The sequence below is a fragment of the Cherax quadricarinatus genome, chromosome 43 (genome assembly GCF_038502225.1).
Source record: "Cherax quadricarinatus isolate ZL_2023a chromosome 43, ASM3850222v1, whole genome shotgun sequence".
NCBI classification, from domain to species: domain Eukaryota; kingdom Metazoa; phylum Arthropoda; class Malacostraca; order Decapoda; family Parastacidae; genus Cherax; species Cherax quadricarinatus.
In genome coordinates, this window is record NC_091334.1 from 32,976,999 (window position 1) to 32,996,255 (window position 19,257).

The 19,257-nt window shown below is 41.0% G+C and overlaps 1 protein-coding gene across 2 annotated transcripts in view; it reads right to left on the reverse strand.

The window, feature by feature from the left end:
- The window catches only part of Rbf (Retinoblastoma-family protein), a 319,473-nt gene that overhangs the window by 44,068 nt on the left and 256,148 nt on the right, over positions 1–19,257 (reverse strand). For both annotated transcript variants that reach the window (XM_053784060.2, XM_070093847.1), the window contains one exon: positions 8,357–8,669. In XM_053784060.2, coding sequence (XP_053640035.2) covers positions 8,357–8,669 — 313 coding nt within the window. The remainder of the gene's footprint in view (positions 1–8,356; positions 8,670–19,257) is intronic.

Below are 19,257 nucleotides of genomic sequence, written 5' to 3' on the forward strand. Positions count from 1 at the left end.
ATTACTGCTACCCCTTCCTTTGCTCTAACTCTCTCAGACACTCCAGATTTAATCCCATTTATTTCCCCCCACTGAAATTCTCCTACCCCCTTCAGCTTTGTTTCGCTTAGAGCCAGGACATCCAACTTCTTTTCATTCATAACATCAGCAATCATCTGTTTCTTGTCATCCGCACTACATCCACGCACATTTAAGCATCCCAATTTTATGAAGTTTTTCTTCTTCTCTTTTTTAGTAAATGTATACAGGAGAAGGGGTTACTAGCCCATTGCTCCCGGCATTTTAGTCGCCTCATACGACACGCATGGCTTACGGAGGAAAGATTCTTTTCCACTTCCCCATGGACAATAGAAGAAATAAAAAAGAACAAGAGCTATTTAGAAAAAGGAGAAAAACCTAGATGTATGTATATATATATATGCATGTGCGTGTCTGTGAAGTGTGACCAAAGTGTAAGTAGGAGTAGCAAGATATCCCTGTTATCTAGCGTGTTTATGAGACAGAAAAAGAAACCAGCAATCCTACCATCATGCAAAACAGTTACAGGTTTTTGTTTTACAGTCATCTGGCAGGACGGTAGTACTTCCCTGGGTGGTTGCTGTCTACCAACCTACTACCAACTCAGCAATAATATAATAATAATAATATATTATTATTACAGTCTAGTCATTCAGAAAGTCAGTCACAAAAACTCATGTTAACCTCTTTTTCTGTGTACAAAGTAATACTTCAGTTATGGCTACAGGTTCTCTCTCTCTCTCTCTGTTAATTCTGAGACTTAAGTGCTTATACCTCTTCGTGTCACTTTCAGCAACACTGGTATGGCTATTGGGTGTCATGATTGCTTAGCAGATAATTAAAATATCGGAACACAATTGACAAACGCAGCGGCCTTGTAGGAGAGAAAGACCGGGCACGTATGAATTACGAATGCTTAGATGGTGGGGTAGTGTTAGGGAGTGCTAGGGGATGGTGGGGATGTGTGGGAGGGTGGTAGGGGATGGTGGGTTGGTGTCGGGGAGTGGTACCCGATGGTGGGGGGGGTGTCGGGGAGTCGTAGGGGATGGTGGAGTGGTGTAATGGAGTGGTAGGGGAAGGTGGGGTGGTGTAGTGGAGTCATAGGGGATGGTGGGTTGGTGTAGGGGAGTGGTAGGGGATTGTGGGGTGGTGTCGGGGAGTGGTAGGGGATGGTGGGGGTGGTGTCGGGGAGTGGTAGGGGATGGTTGGTTGGTGTAGGGGGAGTGGTAGGGGATGGTGGGGTGTTGTCCAGGAGTGGTAGGGGATTGTGGGTTGGTGTAGGGAAGTGGTAGGGGATTGTGGGGTGGTGTCGGGTAGTAGTAGATGGTGGGGTGGTGTCGGGTAGTAGTAGATGGTGGGGTGGTGTCGGGGAGTGGTAGGGGATGGTGGGGTGGTGTCGGGGAGTGGTAGGGGATGGTGGGGTGGTGTCGGGGAGTGGTAGGGGATGGTGGGGTGGTGTCGGGGTGGTGTCGGGGAGTGGTAGGGGATGGTGGGGTGGTGTCGGGGAGTGGTAGGGGATGGTGGGGTGGTGTCGGGGAGTGGTAGGGGATGGTGGGGTGGTGTCGGGGAGTGGTAGGGGATGGTGGGGTGGTGTCGGGGAGTGGTAGATGGTGGGATGGTGTGGGGGGTGGTAGGGGATGGCTCTCCGGCTGCTACACAAGGCGGCTGCTTGAGAAAAAGAGAATTTTTTTCCTTCCCACAAACTGAACCATGTTACATTAATTATACGACGTATTATGTAAAATTGTGCAGCAATTTTTCAATGGCAGTCTACTGTATTATTATAATAACAACAGAGCTTCAGTTCCCTAAATTAATAATAATAATAATGCATAATATGTACGTAATAATAATTCAGATTGCTTCTGCTAGTTGGCACAGCTGATCAGCAGTAAACATGTTTACATCCTTGTGGGGCAGTTCTCTCATGCTTGTTTACATTTTTTTTAGTCATTTGGCCAAATTTCTTTTTTCTAACAATGGGTCCTAGTGATCTACTGCAGTTAGCCTCAAAAATACTCCGTTTTCTCTTACAGTAAGAACATGGGAAGATACCATGTATAGTCAAATTGGGACAGAAATGGCAGACACTTCTGCCACTGCCTCTGCCACCACATATGGCCTATTTTATTCATTCTAGAGTATATATCATGTTTCTGTGCTAATTATATTGTTTATGTCATATTTGATGAATTGCGATACAGTGGAACCTCAAAAATCGAACATATCACACATCGAACGTTTCGAAAATAGGACCATTTTTTCGGACAAACTGTGTCCCTATCATCGAACGTGCAACTATTTTCGGACCGCCGGGTACAGGACCTGTCTGCCGCCCGCTCTGTCCGCGCCGTGAGCAGTCTAGCTTTGTTTATGCATGAGTGAACACTAACCTGCACTCTCACTCACGCATTTTACGATTATTTCGTTGTGTTTTGTGCTTGTGGGACTGTGAAATGAGCTGCCATGGGCCCAAAGAAGCTTGCTAGTGGTACCCCTATGGTAAAGAAAGTGAGAAACACCATAGATGTGAAGAAGGAAATAATACAGAAGTATGAGAGTGGTGTGAGACTTGTTGAGCTTGCCAGGATGTATGGGAAAAACAAGTCGACCATCGGTTCTATCCTGTCAAAGAAAGAACAAATCAAGGAAGCTGATGTTGCAAAAGGTGTTAATATAGGGAGTGGATGAGGTGCCTTCTTCAAAGATTAAGGAGATTTGTGCCAAGTGGAATGATGTCCAAATGTTTGTGCAGAAGTACCACCCTGAGCAAGCTGAAACAAGCCATCTTTGCAACAAGTTCAGTGACACAACCATGTCCCATTTTAGGGAAATGTTAAAGAGGCACCAGAAACAGAGGACTGTGGACAGTTATTTTGTGAGACAGGGGTCCAGTGACTCAAGCTGGTCCTAGTGGCATTAAAAGACAGAAGGGAAGTAACCCCAGAGAGGGCTTTACCTGAAGTCCTCATGGAGGGGGATTCTCCTTCCAAACACTAACCCCAACTCCCTCTCTCCTCCTCCCTATCTTCCAGATGCCATCACCAATCTTCAATAAAGGTAAGTAAAAATGTTATTTTATATGTATTACTATACATAATTAAAAGCTATAGTATTTGTTGTATGTAAAACTGTAATTAATCTCTATAAAATGTATTTTTTGTGTGAATATTTTTGGGTTTCTGGAACGGATTAATTGTATTTCCATTATTTCTTATGGGAAATATTGCTTCGAATTTAAGACTTTTCGAATTTAGAACTAGCTCCTGGAATGGATTAAGTTCGATTTTTGAGGTTCCACTGTAGATAAATAAGCTGTACGGTTGATAATAGCATCATATTCAAGTATTTCTTCTAGTCTCTCCAGAGTGCAGGAACGAATTAATGGCTTTTCAATTAATTTAAATGAGGAAAATTAATTTGATACACGAGTAAATGTTAGATTTAGGAGAAACACTGTGCATAGGCGTCGAAGATTCCAAAGCTTCTTTGATGCACCACCATCTTCTCTGTTCTTTCTCCTCCCTTCTCTTTTTTTTTTTTTTTTTACACAGGGTTTGACAAGGTTAAGGATCCCTAGCTTTATTGACAAGCTATTTACAGGTTAAGGATTCCTAACTTTATTGGCAAGCTAAGAGCTGTTACCTACATCAGCTCATTTGAAAGCATTTTTATTGTTATGAGACATACAAGTAGGGAACAGGATGAAGTTGGAGCCATCTGTGGGCCAGCATTTTCATTTGATCAACTGACTATCTCGTTGACATCATTATGCTGTACGAATGTGTTCTATACTCGAGTCATCCTGGGTATGTATGATCTCAGATGGAGTGATGTTCTGTAGAAGGGTACAGCCAGAGTGAAGTTGCTGCTTTCTGCCAGTCTTGTGGCATAAAAGCTTGTTTCACGCTGTCCTCAAAGTGGATCCAAGTGTGGTATTTTGACAATATTGGCCTTGTACATAACAGTAAGGCCCCCCCACATCCCTCCTATGTTGAAGGCTCTGCTGAAATGACAGATCTATCCAGGATGGGTCCAGGCGAGAGATGAGACGTCTTGCTCTGTTCTCTACTCTGTCAAGCAGTCACAGATGAGAGGGGGGGCAAGCAAACCAAGAAAGTGGAGCATACTCAAGGTGCGAGCGTACTTGTGCCTCGTACAGGATCTTGCAACCCCTACTGTCAAGCAGATGTGAGATACGGCAAAGTGCTGTAAGCTTCCTGGCTGCCTTGTTTGCAAGATTTACAACATGGTTCTTCATGGTTAGTTTGGAGTCAAATTTCACCCCAAGGATATCAACTTCTTCTCCAGGTGCCAACACCCTCCCATTCATCCTTACTACTGCACCAGCATTACCATCATGGTGCCTAGAGACGATCATCATTTGCATTTTCTCAGGTGCAAATGTTACTTGCCATCTATTTCCCCAAGCTGATATAGCTCTCAGCTCGTGATTGATGTAGCTTAGAGCAGCTGGCATTTCTTCTCTTGGATAAGTGAATGTCAGTGTACAGTCGTCTGCATATGCATGTGATTCTGGTATGAGATGAAGAAGGTCGTTGAAGTAGACATTCCATAACAATGGACCCAGCACGCTTCCTTGCGGAACACTTGCCCCAATATAATGTCTTGCTGATTCCGTTCCATTGAGAACTACACTTAGAGATCTACCATGAAGGTAATCACTGAGGAGACATAGCATAGAGCCTGCAATTCCCAGTGCTTTAAGTTTTGCAAAGAGGCCCTGGTGCCACACCCGGTCAAAAGCGCCAGCAATGTCCAGTGCTCCTTTTCTCTCTTCTCCTCTCCTCTCTCTCTCTCTCCTCCTCCTCCTCTCTCTCCTCCTCTTCCTCTCTCTCTCTCTCTCCTCCTCTTCCCCTCTCTCCTCCTCCTCTTCCTGTCTCTCCTCCTCCTCTTCCTGTCTCTCCTCCTCCTCTTCCTGTCTCTCCTCCTCCTCTTCCTCTCTCTCCTCCTCCTCTTCCTCTCTCTCCTCCTCCTCTTCCTCTCTCTCCTCCTCCTCTTCCTCTCTCTCCTCCTCCTCCTCCTCTTCCTCTCTCTCCTCCTCCTCTTCCTCTCTCTCCTCCTCCTCTTCCTCTCTCTCCTCCTCCTCTTCCTCTCTCTCCTCCTCCTCCTCCTCTCTCTCTCCTCCTCCTCCTCCTCCCTCTCCTCCTCCTCCTCCTCTCTCTCCTCCTCCCTCCTCCTCCTCCTCCCCTCTCTCCTCCTCCTTCTCTCTCTCTTCCTCCTCTCTCTCCTCCTCCTCCTCCTCCTCCTCCTCCTCTCTCTCCTCCTCCTCCTCTCTCTCCTCCTCCTCCTCCTCCTCTCTCTCCTCCTCTCTCTCCTCCTCCTCCTCCTCTCTCTTCTCCTCCTCCTCTCTCTTCTCCTCCTCTCTCTTCTCCTCCTCTCTCTTCTCCTCCTCCTCTCCTTTCACCACTTTTCTCTCTTCTCTTTTCTTCTCCTCTGTCCAGTTTAGTACAGTTAATACAGTATGATGCTGCTCACAGGGTAGGGTAACCCAAAGTGATGCTGCCTGCATGGTGCGTTGCCATGAGTAGCGGTCAAGTATCGTACGGTGACATGCATCTGGCAGCCCTGCTGCCAGATGCATGGCCGTAAATCACTCTTAGTGATTATAATGTGTACCTGCACACCAGCACTAAGTTCATTTAGGCACAGGTACACAAGTATAATTATCTGAGTACATATACAATAACTTCAAAACACTTGAAATTTTGGAAACTTTCCAGACATAATGGAGAAAAGCAAAGCTCTCAGAAAATGTAAACAAACCAGGTGGCACACGGTGATTATTAGAAAGTCAGGTGGGCGGAGCCATACAGAGAGTTTTGGTCCTAATTTGAAATGTCCGTATTTGCCGATTGCCATAAGGCCAAACACCGTAAAGCGGAACCCTGCTGCATGACATTTTTTGCAAATTATATAATACACTACAAATCAAAAACAAAATACAGTGGACCCTCAACCAACGGCATTAATCCATTCCAGAGAGCTTGCCGTTAGTCGAATTAATTTTCCCCATAAGAAATAATAGAAATAGAATTAATCCGTTCCAGACATCCAAAACTATTTAACAAATTTTTTTTAAATGAAATATACATTTACCTAGGCAAAAACCAATGGTACATGCAAAATAAACAATTAGCCCTTAACCCTTTGACTGTTTCAGGCCCCTCTCTGAAACTGTCATTCTATGTCGTTCAATTTTTGAAAAAAAAAAAAAAATCTTATGAAACGATAGAGAATCTTTTCCTGATGGTAATGACACCAAAAGTTCGAAATTTGGTCGAAAATTATGCTCCCACGAAGTTAGCAGTCTCGGCGACATATGCGTATTGGCGATTTCGCCGACTTTGAGCCCTATTTTCAGCCAATTCCATTGTTCCAGTTGACCAAACTCATAGCTATTTCTTTTGAACTCCATTTTATCTATCAGCTGAGTACAAGAAACCTCCCATTTACTAATTTGGACTACCTAACATGGTGGTCAGAAATTGGCAATTTGGCCAATTTCACGCAAACTAAAAAAGATGCCAATTTCAAAATAGGGTCCAGAATAAACAAGGTAGACATTCGTGGCACTAAAATAACATATGCTCTGTTCATTAGTCACATCTCTAGGCCCCTCTTATATTATTGTTTTCTATTTTGATTTTTTATTCATACAAAAAAATACAAAATTTACTGTTATGCAGACTACTGCATTATTGTAAAAATGGTATAAATATCAGTGCACTAGTGAAAGAATATTAGACTCCCCAGTTGACGTGTATTGGACGTGTGGTGTGATTTATTTACTCCTGAACATTGGTAAAAATCGAACATTTCCGCTACTTTGAGCTCAGTTTCAAAGTCGTTTTCATCGTCAAAGTAATGAAAATCATCTCTATTTCTGTAATATGTTTTCCATTTTATCACCCAAGACCATGAAAACGCGAATACAACGATAAATACTATACGAAAATGCACCTCAAAGTCGGCGTTTTATTCAAAAAAAAAAAAAAAAAAAAATAAAGGTTTTTTTTCTCATTATGCAATGTGTGCTGCAGGATTTTTTTTATGTGGTGCACACTGACCACACAGACCCACTCTCTCACATGTGGGCCTACCAGCTTTCTCCCGCTTGATTTGAAGCCGCTAGAATTATTGAGTATATATACGTCAGAAACATTGGCTTGTAAGACGTATTTATACGTCGAAAACAGTCAAAGGGTTAAATGGTCCAAACGTATACATACGTTTTTTCAACATCTGAAAGTATGTAAAAAATGTAATTCTTTGTTTTACATTTGAAAACGTGTAAAAAAACTTATCTACATTTTTTGTTATATTTGAAAATATGTAAGAAAAAGTAGATCTACTTTTGTAGCACTACGAATTTGAACATCGATCTGTTTCGACCATTTAAGGGTTAAATGCCACTTACCTGTATTATGGTGTTGGTGATGAGTGATGTGCCAGCAGCAGGGGAGATTGAGGTGTTTTATTGTTTGGAAGGGGAATCCCCTTCCATAAAGACTTGAGGTACCAAGTCCTTTGGTGGGGTTACCTCCCTTCTTGGTTGTTTAATGCCATTAGGACCAGCTTGAGAATCACTGGACCACCCTCTACCACCATCACAACCACTACCACCATCACAACCACTACCACCACCACTTTCGTATTTTTCAACAAACTTTTTCTTGAATTCTATCCTGTTTCTCACTTCCTTTACCAAAGGGCTGGCTCTAGAAGCTTTCTTGGGGCCCATGGTGGCTTATCTAGCAGTTACAAGCACTAAAAACACTTAAATAATCCAAGATATATGGCAGTTGCAAGTGGAACTGACCGCAACAATTGCACACTGAGTCTTGGAGAGGCTGGGCCCGCTCAGGTCGCGCTCCAGACGCATGGACACATCACAGACGAACGTCGTTGGTAGCTTTTTTCGCCGTCGATAGAGACATTTTTATGCCAAAAAGCGCAGTTAGACAAATTTGCCGTTACTTAATGCCACCGTTAGTTGAGGGTCCACTGTATATACAATTATAGTAAAACAAATAATTATGAGGTGTGGTAGCCAGACGAGCTACCACACCTGACTTCCTACAATAATTACTAATTTCCCACCCTATATTAAGACTACAAATATTTTAAAGTAATGAGTGTACTGTATGTGCATTTTACTCTTTTAGGTCTAGTTCTATTGCTACCTTAATATGTGATAGTGTAAACATATTATGAGGCATATACAAGGGGGGGGGGGGAGAGAGAGAGAGAGAGAAGAAAAAAAAAGAATTTGCTTTACAGTGGTAGCCTGCTGTATAAGCAGGGCCTGCTGTACCTTCAGCTTTCACAGATGCTTGTGAAGCAGTTGATCTTGATATTAATACACTTCGGTAGACGTGGGATGCAGCTTGGGGTTGGTTTCTATAATGCTTCATAATTTCCTGGAAGATCCTGTCATTGCCTGTGACTTTGCAGGTTATATATATGGCACACATGATCATCTGGTCCATGTGGCGGTCACGCATCAGCTCAGTGTAGTGGATAACTGAATGCTCAAAACAAGTCCAAATTTTTTTTCTCAGTTCTTTGTCAGTGATATCTAATCTATCACAAAGTTCTCGTAGTCTCATGTTGGCCAATGTATAGAACTGCAAAGAAAACACATTAATGGTAGCAATTCTTCCTACCTAGTTTGCTATTCAAACAAATGTAAAAAAAGATAATCAGAAGTTTAACAAATAGCAGGTCTAAATACTGTTCAATAACATGATTTCACACAAATAAGATGTGCAGTTTGCACATCTTATTTGTGTGAAATTTACATTCAAAACTCACAATTTACATTCGAGACCTAATTATCTAATATTATAACCAATCTGCATAGTAGTCGCAGTTGTGATATTTACGAAGCACTGACACCAAAACCCCACTAATGTTTTAGTGTCAAAACACTTCTAAAGGTTTACCCATGGTTCCAACAGGTACCTCAGTAGTAGTAGTAGTAGTAGTAGTAGTAGTAATAATAATAATAATAATAATAATAATAATAATAAATAATAAATAATATGGTAGTAGGTTGGTAGACAGCAACCACCCAGGGAGGTACTACCGTCCTGCCAAGTGAGTGTAAAACGAAAGCCTGTAATTGTTTTACATGATGGTAGGATTGCTGGTGTCTTTTGTCTGTCTCATAAATATGCAAGATTACAGGCATGTCTTGCTACTTCTACTTACACTTAGGTCACACTACACATACATGTACACGTTTATTTATACACACTCATCTGAGTTTTCTTTGATTTTATCTTAATAGTTCTTGGTCTTACTACTTTTCCTTTTATATCCATGAGGAAGTGGAATAAGAATCTTTCCTCCGTAAGCCATGCGTGTTGTAAAAGTCAACTAAAATGCCGGGAACAATGGGCTAGTAACCCCTTTTCCTGTAAAGATTACTAAAAAGAATAAGAAGAAAATTGTCAAAGTGGGAAGTCTGAACGTGCGTGGATGTTGTACGGATGATAAGAAAGAGATGATTGTAGATGTTATGAATGAGAAGAAACTGGATGTCCTAGCTTTAAGTGAAACAAAGCTGAAGGGGGTGGGAGAGCTTCAATGGAGAGGAATAAACGGGATTAGGTCAGGGGTTTCAAATAGAGTTAGAGCTAAAGAAGGAGTAGCAATAATGTTGAAGGATAAGCTATGGCAGGAAAAGAGGGACTACAAATGTATAAATTCAAGGATTATGTGGAGTAAAATAAAGATTGGATGTGAAAAGTGGGTTATAGTAAGCGTGTATGCACCTGGAGAAGAGAGAAGTGTAGAGGAGAGAGAGAGATTCTGGGAAATGTTGAGAGAATGCATGGGGAGTTTTGAATCAAGTGTGAGAGTAATGGTGGTTGGGGATTTCAATGCTAAAGTGGGTAAAAATGTTATGGAGGGAGTAGTAGGTAAATTTGGGGTGCCAGGGGTAAATGTAAATGGGGAGCCTTTAACTGAGCTATGTGTAGAAAGAAATTTGGTAATAAGTAATACATATTTTATGAAAAAAGAGGATAAATAAATATACAAGGTATGATGTAGCACGTAATGAAAGTAGTTTGTTAGATTATGTATTGGTGAATAAAAGGTTGATGGGTAGGCTCCAGGATGTACATGTTTATAGAGGGGCAACTGATATATCGGATCATTATTTAGTTGTAGCTACAGTTAGAGTAAGAGGAAGATGGGAAAAGAGGAAGGTGGCAACAACAAGTAAGAGGGAGGTGAAAGTGTATAAACTAAGGGAGGAGGAAGTTCGGGCGAGATATAAGCGACTATTGGCAGAAAGGTGGGCTAGTGCAAAGATGAGTAGTGGGGGGGTTGAAGAGGGTTGGAGTAGTTTTAAAAATGCAGTATTAGAATGTGGGGCAGAAGTTTGTGGTTATAGGAGGGTGGGGGCAGGAGGAAAGAGGAGTGATTGGTGGAATGAAGAAGTAAAGGGTGTGATAAAAGAGAAAAAGGTAGCTTACGAGAGGTTTTTACAAAGCAGAAGTGTTATAAGAAGAGCAGAGTACAGTGGACCCCCGCATACCGATGGCATCACATAACGATTAATCCGCATACCACTTGCTTTAATCGCAAAAATTTTGCCTCGCATACCGCTTAAAAACCCGCTCACCGATTTTCGTCCGAGACGCATCCAATGTGCGCCCTCAGCCAGCCTCACATGTGCTGCCGGTGGCATTGTTTACCAGCCAGCCTCCGCGGTAACATCCAAGCATACAATCGGAATATTTCGTATTATTACAGTGTTTTCGGTGCTTTTTCTGGAAAATAAGTGACCATGGGCCCCAAGAAAGCTTCTAGTGCCAACCCTACAGCAATAAGGGTGAGAATTCCAATAGAGATGAAGAAAGAGATCATTGATAAGTATGAAAGTGGAGTGCGTATCGCCGACCTGGTCAGGTTGTACAAGAAACCCCAATCGACCATCGCTACTATTGTGGGCACCAGAAAGGCAATCAAGGAAGCTGTTCTTGCCAAAGGTTTAACTGTGTTTTCGAAACAAAGATCGCAAGTGATGGAAGATGTTGAGAGACTCTTATTGGTGTGGATAAATGAAAAACAGCTAGCAGGAGATAGCGTCTCTCAAGCGATCATAAGCGAAAAGGCTAGGAAGTTGCATGAGGATTTAATTAAAAAAATGCCTGCAACTAGTGCTGATGTGAGTGAATTTAAGGCCAGCAAAGGTTGGTTTGAGAGATTTAAGAAGCGTAGTGGCATACATAGTGTGATAAGGCATGGTGAGGCTGCCAGTTCGGACCACAAAGCGGCTGAAAAGTATGTGCATGAATTCAAGGAGTACATAGAGACTGAAGGACTGAAACCTGAACAAGTGTTTAATTGTGATGAAACAGGCCTGTTTTGGAAGAAAATGCCAAGCAGGACCTACATTACTCAGGAGGAAAAGGCACTCCCAGGACATAAGCCTATGAAAGACAGGCTTACTTTGTTGATGTGTTCCAATGCTACTGGTGATTGCAAAGTTAAGCCTTTATTAGTGTATCACTCTGAAACTCCCAGAGCGTTCAGGCAAAAGAATGTCCTCAAGGAGAATTTGTGTGTGCTGTGGAGGGCAAACAGTAAGGCATGGGTCACTAGGGACTTTTTCTATGACTGGTTACACCATGCATTTGCCCCCAATGTGAAAGATTACCTAACTGAAAAGAAATTAGAACTTAAGTGCCTCCTGGTGTTAGACAATGCCCCTGGTCAACCTACAGACGTGGCAGAGCGACTTTATGGGGACATGAAATTCATTAACATCAAGTTTTTGCCTCCTAATACCACTCCTCTCCTGCAGCCCATGGACCAGCAGGTTATTGCAAACTTCAAAAAACTGTACACAAAAGCTCTGTTTGAAAGGTGCTTTGTAGTGACCTCAGAAACTCAACTGACTCGAAGAGAGTTTTGGAGAGAGCACTTTAATATCCTCAAATGTGTAAACCTTATAGGTAAGGCTTGGGAGGGAGTGACTAAGAAGACCTTGAACTCTGCTTGGAAGAAACTGTGGCCAGAATGTGTAGACAAAAGGGATTTTGAAGGGTTTGAGGCTAACCCTGAGAGGATTATGCCAGTTGAGGAATCCATTGTGGCATTGGGAAAGTCCTTGGGGTTGGAGGTTAGTGGGGAGGATGTGGAAGAGTTGGTGGAGGAGGACAATGAAGAACTAACCACTGATGAGCTGATAGATCAACTTCAACAGCAAGAGGCCAGACCTGAGGAAACTGGTTCAGAGGAGGGGAGAGAGAAATTGAAGAAGTTGCCTATTACAAAGATTAAGGAAATGTTTGCAAAGTGGCTTGAAGTGAAACACTTTAGGGAAGTCATAAAGGAACGAGAGGTACAGGCCACTATGGACAGATATGTTGTGCGAAAGAAGTCCAGTGACTCTGAAGCTGGTCCTAGTGGCATTAAAAGAAGAAGGGAAGTAACCCCAGAAAAGGACTCGACACCTCAAGTCTTAATGGAAGGGGATTCCCCTTCAAAACACTAACACTCTCTCTCCCCTCCTCCCATCCCATCAATCATCACCAGATCTTCAATAAAAGTAAGTGCCATGTAAGTGTGCATGCCTTTTTCAGTTTGTGTGTACGTATTAAAATTAACATTTCATGTGGTAAAAAAATTTTTTTTTCATACTTTTGGGTGTCTTGCACGGATTAATTTGATTTGCATTATTTCTTATGGGGAAAATTCATTCGCATACCGATTATTTCGCATAACAATGACCCCTCTTGCACGGATTAAAATCGGTATGCGGGGGTCCACTGTATATGGAGAGTAAAAGAAAGGTGAAGAGAGTGGTGAGAGAGTGCAAAAGGAGAGCAGATGAAAGAGTGGGAGAGGCACTGTCAAGAAATTTTAATGAAAATAAGAAAAAATTTTGGAGTGAGTTAAGCAAGTTAAGAAAGCCTAGGGAAAGTATGGATTTGTCAGTTAAAAACAGAGTAGGGGAGTTATTAGATGGGGAGAGGGAGGTATTAGGTAGATGGCGAGAATATTTTGAGGAACTTTTAAATGTTTAGGAAGAAAGGGAGGCAGTAATTTCATGCACTGGCCAGGGAGGTATACCATCTTTTAGGAGTGAAGAAGAGGAGAATGTAAGTGTGGTGGAGGTACATGAGGCATTACGTAGAATGAAAGGGGGTAAAGCAGCTGGAACTGATAGGATCATGACAGAAATGTTAAAAGCAGGGGGGGATATAGTGTTGGAGTGGTTGGTACTTTTGTTTAATAAATGTATGAAAGAGGGGAAGGTACCTAGGGATTGGAGGAGAGCATGTATAGTCCCTTTACATAAAGGGAAAGGGGACAAAAGAGATTGTAAAAATTATAGAGGAATAAGTTTACTGAGTATACCAGGAAAAGTACACGGTAGGGTTATAATTGAAAAAATTAGAGGTAAGACAGAATGTAGGATTGCGGATGAGCAGGGAGGCTTCAGAGTGGGTAGGGGATGTGTAGATCAAGTGTTTACATTGAAGCATATATGTGAACAGTATTTAGATAAAGGTAGGGAAGTTTTTATTGCATTTATGGATTTAGAAAAGGCATATGATAGAGTGGATAGAGGAGCAATGTGGCAGATGTTTCAAGTATATGGAATAGGTGGTAAGTTACTAAATGCTGTAAAGAGCTTTTATGAGGATAGTGAGGCTCAGGTTAGGGTATGTAGAAGAGAGGGAGAATACTTCCCGGTAAAAGTAGGTCTTAGACAGGGATGTGTAATGTCACCATGGTTGTTTAATATATTTATAGATGGGGTTGTAAAAGAAGTGTTCGGGAGAGGGGTGGGATTAAATTATGGGGAATCAAATTCAAAATGGGAATTGACAGTTACTTTTTGCTGATGATACTGTGCTTATGGGAGATACTAAAAAAAATTGCAAAGGTTAGTGGATGAGTTTGGGAATGTGTGTAAAGGTAGAAAGTTGAAAGTGAACATAGAAAAGAGTAAGGTGATGAGAGTATCAAATGATTTAGATAAAGAAAAATTGGATATCAAATTGGGGAGGAGGAGTATGGAAGAAGTGAATGTTTTCAGATACTTGGGAGTTGACGTGTCGGCGGATGGGTTTATGAAGGATGAGGTTAATCATAGAATTGATGAGGGAAAAAAGGTGAGTGGTGCGTTGAGGTATATGTGGAGTCAAAAAACGTTATCTATGGAGGCAAAGAAGGGAATGTATGAAAGTATAGTAGTACCAACACTCTTATATGGATGTGAAGCTTGGTTGGTAAATGCAGCAGCGAGGAGACGGCTGGAGGCAGTGGAGATGTCCTGTCTAAGGGCAATGTGTGGTGTAAATATTATGCAGAAAATTCGGAGTGTGGAAATTAAGAGAAGGTGTGGAGTTAATAAAAGCATTAGTCAGAGGGCAGAAGAGGGGTTGTTGAGGTGGTTTGGTCATTTAGAGAGAATGGATCAAAGTAGAATGACATGGAAAGCATATAAATCTATAGGGGAAGGAAGGAGGGGTAGGGGTCGTCCTCGAAAGGGTTGGAAAGAGGGGGTAAAGAATTTTTTATGGGCAAAGGGCTTGGACTTCCAGCAAGCGTGCATGAGCGTGTTAGATAGGAGTGAATGGAGACGAATGATACTTGGGACCTGACGATCTGTTGGAGTGTGAGCAGGGTAATATTTAGTGAAGGGATTCAGGGAAACCGGTTATTTTCATATAGTCGGACTTGAGTCCTGGAAATGGGAAGTACAATGCCTGCACTTTAAAGGAGGGGTTTGGGATATTGGCAGTTTGGAGGGATATGTTGTGTATCTTTATACGTATATGCTTCTAAACTGTTGTATTCTGAGCACCTCTGCAAAAGCAGTGATAATGTGTGAGTGAGGTGAAAGTGTTGAATGATGATGAAAGTATTTTCTTTTTGGGGATTTTCTTTCTTTTTTGGGTCACCCTGCCTCGGTGGGAGATGGCCGACTTGAGGAAAAAAAAAAAAAAGTAATAATAATAAATAATAAATAATAATAAATAATAATAAATAATAATAATAATAATAAATAATAATAAATAATAATAATAATAATAAAACAAAGACAAAAGCAAAAAGGGGCAAGCTGAGGGCAAACTGTATAAAAATATGTTCAACAGTCAGTGCCATGCCACGAACTTCTTGGGAGGGCATGGGGGTTAGAGAGCCTGCACATAGTCAGCTATGAGCACGTCGGCACTCGCCTGTTCATCTAAGTCGCCAATAACTCCACAGCCTTGTGCCATGCATGGAAACAAGTTAATCATATCTGCTTCTTCTGGAACAGAGTGAACTTAAGTATGCTGTGCCAGGGCAGACAGAGCACACTCGTAATCCAAGTACAGGAGAGCCCTGCTTTAGAATAATTCATTGGATGGTATTTTGCTAATGCAGCCATTTTCAATTATACCCAGTCTTCATTTATACAGACTTCCTACAATATATTCACTACTCACTAAAAGCTAAGGGCAAAAATATTTCAAGTAATGCCTGTACTGTATATGCAATTTTTTGGACTAGCTCTATTACTCACTTAACATATGATAGTGTAAACATGTTATCAGGCTTTCATGTACATTTGAAAGTGAAAAAAGGTTATGATTAACTTCACAGCAATTTTCCCTTTACAGCCATAGCCCAGAACCTAACCTGCTGTATAAGTGAGGCCCTACAGTAGCCCAGAACCTAACCTGCTGTATAAGTGAGGCCCTACAGTAGCCCAGAACCTAACCTGCTGTATAAGTGATGCCTCACTGTACAATGAACTGAGAATCCATTAAGCCACCTAACAGGACAAGAGCAGCAAGGATTACATCGAGCTCAGCAGTGAGCACAGCAAACTCTCTTGGTAACCACACAATAGAAACCTGACTGACAAGCACAGCAGTCAACACCCTTGCTCTCAGACCCATCAGTACAGACCTCCATTCTTGAATCATCAATACAATCATGTTTAAAGAAATCAGTGGTTATCACCCTGTCCACTGTCACAGATGATCAATTGAAACAGTACATGTCAGATGATCAATAATTGATGCAGTACATGTCACAGATCAATAATTGAAGCAGTACGTGTTATGACATGCCAGGCAGTAGTCTCCACACACCATGTGCATACACACACACTTCTCAGTATACAGAGAGACTGCAGTCAGCAGGATTTGAAACCATGTCAGGAAGTCTGGCAAGGCTGCCCAAGTGACATTCAAGACCACTTGGCCACAGATGCCTCAGAAGCCAGGCAGCCTGGTTACAAGCCATGTTTCTTCCTAGCCCAGGCACACCGGAGGGCCTCAAGCATGATTTCAAGCTACGCATTTCATTCTCCTGTATGTTCTGACTACACGAGCGATTTTTATATCAATATACCACGCAGAAAGAAGCTTTAAAACTACCTTAGCTCATTATTTTTACATGTTAAATAATTCAGGTGCTATTTTTTAGCTTTAGAATATTTACTTTGTTTTATACTTAATTCTAACTATAGATTCACTACAAATCTTATGATTACAAGCATTGATCCTGATACCAACCTCTTATTTAATGACTTAAATGAATCAAACAGTTACTGTAATTACCACACAGCAGAACAATCAAAGGCACTTCTCAGAGCCAACAACAACATAACTGTCTTTAACTACAATATTAGATCTTTAAGAAAACATTACGATGACCTCATAGCATTACTAAATTCCCTGCATGCCAGTATGTCCATCATTACTCTCACCGAAACCTGGCTAAAGCCAGATACACTACAGATGTCTATGCCATTCCTGGTTACACAGCCATACACAACTGTAGGCCAGACCAACAAGGGGGTGGCACAGCTATATACTACTCAGACCAACTAGAATGTATCACTAATACTTGCACAAGGGATGAACATGGGGAATATATAATAGCTAAATTCAAATCCAAATACATGAGGGCCCCACTTATACGGCGGGTTAGGTTCCAGGCTACCGCCGTAAAGCGGAAACCGCCGTAAAGTGGAACACCCTTTTCTTCCACTTACAAATGCATACAAACACTAGATAACAAGTTTACACTAACATATATTATGTTAGCAATAGAACCAGGCATCAAAAAACAATAAAAAAGTACAATACACACATAGTGCACTCATTACTTACCTTAAAATATTTATAATCTTAATCTAGGGTGAGACAAGTAGTATTTATTGTAAGAAATCAAGTGTGGTATGTATGGTAGTCAGCCAGGCTACCATACCAGGCCAACCCACCCACACATACTATTCTATGATATTTAAGCATCCCAGAGTGATAAAATGTATATACAGTTCACTCATTACTTACCTTAAAATATAGGGTGAGATGAGTAGTATTTATTGTAAAAAATCAAGTGTGGTATGTATGGTAGTCAGCCGGGCTACCATACCAGAGAGAAAGAATGAGTGCATGAGAGGGGACAGGCGCAGAGTTATGTAAACAAACCAGGCGAAGGTAAGTTTTGTAAACAGTTTACACGTCTGGTTTGTGTACAAGTTACATTGTGTACAGGTTGTCTCTACATTGATACGGTAGAATAAATAAAGAAGAACACTCCCATTCTCATGTAACATCATTTTGAGAAGAAATGATGCTCTGAGTGAAGGCAATGGAAGTAAGTCACTGACTTTTTTGGGTTATCCTAGGTTCTCTACACATGTTATGTATTTATGTTATGTATCGTGTTTATTATATAATTTTGAAAATAATATCACGGATGGATTAATGAAAATGTGTATGTTAACGTAATATACAACATTTAATGATACACCGAGCTCAGACAGCGTAAACAAACTGAACAGGTTGTGGACGATCACTCGGTCAGGCGAAATAGACGGTATTAATACGTGTCCAGTTTTAGTTCATTCATGTACATTTGTAAGAGTTTGTGAAACTTTTACCTTATAATATTTTTATTATTATAATAATTAAATCACGAAACAAATACTCTTACACTGTGTACAAGTTAGTACAGAATTATAGCTATAAAATGAAGGCATACAACAGGAATATTTTTCTACAGTTATCCCTAGTAACAGGTGACGGGCTAGAGAAAACGTAATTCTTCCGACACTTCTACAAACCGTTTGGTAAACATCTCATATATATTTGTATAAATTTTTATACTGTGGGTGCATGTATCATGTTTGTGTGTTACATAATGTGTTTCTTATATAATTTTGAAAAAATATCAGATAGATTAAGGGAAATGTCTATATTAACGTAATATGCGACATTAATGCGCCCAAGAATAATTATTATTATGATTATTATTATTATTATTATTATTATTGCATCAAGAGTAGAGAGACTAAGTGATTTTAATGTGTACCTACATGCCAGCACAGTGTGTAAGTTTATTTAGGTACAGGTGTACACAAGTTTAATTATCAAGTACAATACATATAAAATATACAATAACTTTAAAACACTTGAAATTTTGGAAAGTTTCCAGACATAATAAGGAGATGTGCTCAGGGAGAATGTAAACAAACTTGGTGGGCCGCTGTGACCGTATTAGAAAGACAGGTGGGGGGAGCCGTATAGCGAGTTTTGGTCATAATTTGAAATGTCCGTATTAGCGGAACGCCGTAAAGCGAAACGCCGTAAAGCAGGGCCCTGCTGTACCTACAAAAACCTCTCACAGTGATAAACATCTACAGAGTTCCACAATCAAACATTAGCCAATTTAGTCAAAACCTAGGAAGTATGATAACTGATGCACGCATGAACAAAGATCACTTACTACTCTCAGGTGACTTCAATATAAATCTCCTGCAAGACCAGGACCCACACGTTACTGAATTCACAAACACAATGAGTAACTGCATGTTGCTACCAACAGTAACAAAACCTACAAGAGTTACAGAGACTAGTGTTCCCCTACTTGACCACATCTGGACCAACACCATATCCCCTTTAAAATCAGGCATAATCACAGATAATACCACAGACCACTACCCTACTTTCCTCATAACAACTCCTGGTAAATTACCCCAAGACACTACTAAAGTCACCTTCAGACTTCACAATGAGGCAGCCATTAATAACTTTTTCAACAGCAGTAACAAACATTGACTGGCACACTGAGCTAGAAATCTATACAGATATTGACGAATGTATTAATAATTTTCTAAAACAGACCCAATTCCTCTACAACAAACACTGCCCTAAAAATACTAAACAGATGACAGCTAAG